Genomic DNA, 4,948 nt, shown 5'->3' on the forward strand with positions numbered 1-4,948 from the left:
CTGCACAGGCTACAGGGGTTTATGGGCTATGGGTTTTTCAAGGGTGCGAAGCCAAGTCTCCAATTCAGTGATCCTGAGCTGCAAACAGGCTACATTTATTACAAGTGTCATTACTGCTAAAGGAGGCATGCAGTTGAGCGTCCCTGAGACGGTTTCTGACAGTTTGTGCAGAAATTGTTTGGTTGTGCAAACCAATTGTTCCAGCAGGTGTCTGGGTGGCTGGTCTCAGACGATCTTGGAGGTGAACCTGCTGGATGTGGAGGTCCTGGGCTGGTGTGGTTACACGAGGTCTGCGGTTGTGAGGCCGGTTGGATGTGCTGCCATATTCTCTGAAACGCCTGTGGAGACGGCTTATGGTTGAGAAATGAACATTCAATGCATGGGCGACAGATCTGGTTGACATTCCTGCTGTCAGCATGCCAATTGCATGCGTCCTCATTGCTTGTGGCATTTTGCTGTGAGACAAAACTGCACATTCCAGGGTGGCCTTTTGTTGTGGGCAGTCTGAGGTACACCTGTGCACTACTCATGATGTCAGATCAGCATCCTGATGTGGCACACCTGTGAGGTGGGATGGATTATCTCAATATAGCAGATGTGCCCACTACCACACATTTGGACTGATTTGTGACCACTGTTTGGGAGGGATGGTTATATTGTGTATCTGGAATGAATTTTAGGTCTCTACGTCCATCCCATGGGGAATGGGAGCAGTAACAAAGGTGTTGCGTTTATATTTTTGTTGAGTGTATTTTCAGCCCACCTCTGATTCAGCTATGTCTCTGCTCTCATCTGCTCTGCAGTTCTCTCCAGCTGACACTGTGACATGGAAAAATTCATGAAGTGTCAGATTTAAAAGGGGTCATTATTAATATATTCTTTTTCACACAAATGTGTTCTATAGCCCTGCTAAAGTACTCTTATATATGGAAAGTCTAAGTTTTAAACCAACCCATTAGACTTTATTTTTTAAGATGGGAGTCTAAAATAAAACAGGAAGTTGAACAGACCGCTAAACAGAGCTCAAACATTGTTAGATTTCACCCGACGACATTAGAGGTTTGTGAGATTAAAATGTAAAGTTATAGGGTGTAGATGGAAGTTAAAGGTTTGATGAGTTTCCAAAGACTAGGACATCGAGATCATACAGCAGATAAAGATGCCGTAAAACCAACTAGCTTTTTGAGGCTGATTGGTCCAAACCATTTACACCTAGATGTTTGATGATTTCGCAAAAACACTGTTTTTTGTTTTTTTAGTTTCACAATGTTTTTGAAATTCTTTCTACATTTTCAGTCAGGGGCACCACCAAAGGGGGCCAGACGGGGCACTGGACACCCCCCAAAATTTGTTTCTCATGCCAAATATTTATTTTTAGGAGTTAAGTAGATTTATTAAGGAATAAAAATACATTATTTTTATCCTGAAGAATGAAGTTGGGGTCTGAGGTGGGGCCATTTTTAAATTGAACTTTTCACTTGGAATGTGGTCAGGTTCAGTCATCTGATACTACTTGGTTAAAGGTCGAAATCAGAAAACTTGAATTGGTAGCAAAGTGATAAGTTTAGCTCCATGCTAATGTAAACATGTTTTACATATTTGTAAACAGTCATTGGAGGTTGCTTAAATTTAAAATATAACTGTAAACTTTAACAAACAATACCAAAATCACCATAATGGAAATAGAGGCATGTGATCGCCACACTGGGCTGGACTTATCTAGATTTGTCAGAAGTCAGACAAACAGCAGCTTCTTTAACATTACAAGAACTGCTGGTCTCTACTGAAGACACACCTGAAAGGTGACTCGAGAGAGGTTAGTGTGTGATCAAATTCATTCACCATGATTGAAATACTGTCGCTTTTTACAGTTTTTCTCAGTCGCTTTGGTGCATTTCTCACAACAGAATTAAACATTGCACAACAGTTAGTTCAACCACCACAACATGTAGTCGTTTTGGCACAACCCTGTGGCGGTTTCACGTTCACTGCGTCCAAAGGCAAATGCCTTTGGACATGAAGCAGTTGAGTGAGTACAAATATCTAAAGAATGGTCACGTTTGACTTCCTATTCATCACTATCTCCTTTCTTTCATCATGAATGTCACAATTATTCATACTTGTACCGGCTGAATAGTCATTGTCCTTACAACTAATAGTCTTCATTGCATTGCTTGTGTCAGTGCACTCAAAATTGCTGAACAGCTTGTCAAACGATTCATACACCCATTTTGAAAACCCTATTTTGGAGGAGTTCCCATGAAAATCTCCATAAACTACATGTCTCAGGTGAACCTTATCTCACACCAATGAAAATTGGTGTGTGTCACTCCTACTTGCAACCAATGAAAAGCCTCTCCTACCCAGTCACAGGTGAACCGCGGCACAGCATCCCCCACTCCACAAGTACATATATACTGCAATGTAAACCAACAGACAGGATTGGCATGAGGTGCATACTGAATCTACAAAACAGCAGAACATGGAACGTCAGCCTCGTGGAAGAGGAGTGAGGATCGGTGGAGGACGAGGACAAAACCGGGTGAGAAGAGGCCAACCACATAGACACGTTCCTGACGAAATCAGGGCAACACTTGTGGATCATGTGATAAACCATGGCCTCACAATGGCCGAGGCTGGTCGAAGGGTGCAGCCAAATGTTGGGAGAACTACTGTAAGTTCTATCATCCAGACATTTCGTCGGGAAAACAGGTGAGCACACCGTAATCTAGTTACAGTATGCAGCACAAACTAATTTGCTCTGCACTTTCATAGTCATACAGGAGACTTGCATTAGGACATGACCTTACAGATCCTTACACATAGACGTACTGTAACTGAAGCGCAGACTTGGCCCAGGTGTGGCATAGTGTGCTGTGGTACAATACAGTAATGCTGTAAAGAAAGGAGTTTTGAATGATAGTCCTGTGACAATCACTGTAAGCATGTTTGCGCTTACATGTGTGTGTTTTCCCATCTGCATCTCAAAAAGGACTGCCAGACAACCTAGAGGAGGTGGAAGAGGTCCACTTATGACTCCGCAGCAAGAGGAAAGAATTTGTGCAATGGTGGCTGCAAACAACGCTTTGAGACTGAGAGAAATACAAAGAACTGTCGTAAACGATGACACCATCTTCGGAAATATTCAGTCAATATCAATTTCCACCATAGACAGAGTCCTCAGACGGAATGAAATGTCCATGAAGCAATTGTACAGAGTGCCATTTGAACGGAACAGTGATCGAGTGAAGGAGCTCCGTCACCAGTATGTACAGGTAACACATGTTCGCATATGTACCTCTGTTCACTGTAACAGTTTAGGCCATGTACTCAACCTACATTTATGCATGTTACTGTAATCCTATGTACAATTCCAACTGTACAATCTGTTCTGCCAAATGCACCATTACAGACCTGTCTGATTCTCATCCTTTGTAAAGCATATCCTGGAGTTGGAGGCCAGGGAACCCCTGCACATGTTTGTATATCTTGACGAAGCGGGATTCAATCTCGCAAAAGGCAGACGGCGTGGACGGAATCACATTGGAGAAAGAGCCACCATTGATGTCCCAGGCCAACGAGGAGGGAATATTACAATGTGTGCCGCAATCTCAGAGAATGGTGTTCACACCCATATTCCTCGTATTGGTGCATACAATTCACAACACCTGTTGGCTTTTCTGGATGCTCTTCATAGGGACCTGATCCCACAAAATGAAAGGGATGATCCTGGTGACAATCGGACAATGTATGTAGTGGTTTGGGATAATGTAAGCTTCCATCACTCTGCTGTAGTCAGGCAGTGGTTTGCAGCACACGACAGGATGCTTATGGAGTTTCTTCCTCCTTACAGTCCATTCCTGAATCCAATTGAGGAGTTTTTCTCTTCCTGGAGGTGGAAGGTATATGACAGGCATCCACATACCCAAATGACCCTGCTAGCAGCTATGGATGCAGCTTGTGATGACATCACAGCAGAGTCCTGCAGAGGGTGGATTCGACACTCCAGAAGATACTTTCCCCGATGCATCGATAGAGCTGACATACGCTGTGATGTTGATGCAAATATGTGGGCAGACAGACGGGAGCGTCTAGATATCAATGATTGATATGCAGCAGTGTCTGTTTTTCAGTTTGTTTTTTTTGAGTCGTAACTACTGCAGTGAGGTTTACTGTCTAGGTGAGTTTGTTTGCTGTAAAATGTTTGATTTACTGTATTTCCCCAGTTTGCACAATGCTGTGAACAGTTTCAATTAAATATTATCAAGAGTGCATATGGAGTGTCTTGATTGTCCTTTACAATTTATGGTTTTCAACATGCCATGCATGCGGTCCGGACTTGACATGTCATTGGGAAGCACCTACAAAGACATCCGTCACAATGGGAACATGTTCAGACCATGTGATTTTGTGACCAAAGGTGCTGGTCTAATGACTTGTAATTGTGACAGCCCTGACACTTTGTTTGGTATCAGTACTTGCTTTTGATGAATGTATTGTCTGTTTTGCTCAAGGGATTTGTTGTTGATGCATTGACAACTTATTTTGGACACCTGACTTTTCTTTTTGATGGAGTGACTCACTTTTGCAAGTTATCCACCATGTTTTGCAGTTTGCACTAATTGTTTTGAGAAGTGCCTTAGTAGTGGTGGAGAGTTCAATTCTGTTGTGAGAAATGCACCAAAGCGACTGAGAAAAACTGTAATAGATGATGGAACAAGAGATTCAATAAGCACCAAAATTTAAAATACAACCAATGTAATTATGTCAAAAGTGCTATGTATCTTTTAAACATCTGCCACAAGTATTATAAGAGCTGACAGGCCGAATATACAGTAGGGATAAGCTGCTGTAGTTGGACTCTAAGGCAGACAACACTCGGAGGCGCTGGGACTGAGGGTGACAAAGCTTTATTTACAGTGGTGCAATTAATGTAAACAGCGAACGG

The 4,948-nt window shown here is 42.5% G+C and overlaps 1 protein-coding gene across 1 annotated transcript; it reads left to right on the plus strand.

Moving 5' to 3' along the window:
* Positions 1 to 2,345: 2,345 nt before the first annotated feature.
* On the plus strand, positions 2,346 to 4,272 carry LOC147318371 (uncharacterized). Its single transcript, XM_086309827.1, has 2 exons — positions 2,346 to 3,275; positions 3,441 to 4,272. Exons 1-2 carry the CDS (start codon positions 2,946 to 2,948, stop codon positions 4,107 to 4,109), a joined length of 999 nt encoding a protein of 332 aa, XP_086165953.1. The 5' UTR covers positions 2,346 to 2,945; the 3' UTR covers positions 4,110 to 4,272.
* The last annotated feature ends 676 nt before the right edge of the window (positions 4,273 to 4,948 follow it).

The sequence above is a fragment of the Aulonocara sp. 'chitande type north' Nkhata Bay genome, linkage group LG11 (genome assembly GCF_057382095.1).
Source record: "Aulonocara sp. 'chitande type north' Nkhata Bay isolate Kocher_YH1m ecotype deep benthic linkage group LG11, A_spYH_male_GT1.1, whole genome shotgun sequence".
Lineage (NCBI taxonomy): Eukaryota > Metazoa > Chordata > Actinopteri > Cichliformes > Cichlidae > Aulonocara > Aulonocara sp. 'chitande type north' Nkhata Bay.

What these genes read in the sequence shown, in the direction of transcription:
- LOC147318371 (XM_086309827.1), top strand. Translation starts at nt 2,946, where the DNA reads ATGTTTGCGCTTACATGTGTGTGTTTTCCCATCTGCATCTCAAAAAGG. An exon ending in TCCGTCACCAGTATGTACAG is followed by an intron (nt 3,276 to 3,440) that starts GTAACACATGTT and finishes TCCTTTGTAAAG; the next exon opens with CATATCCTGGAGTTGGAGGC.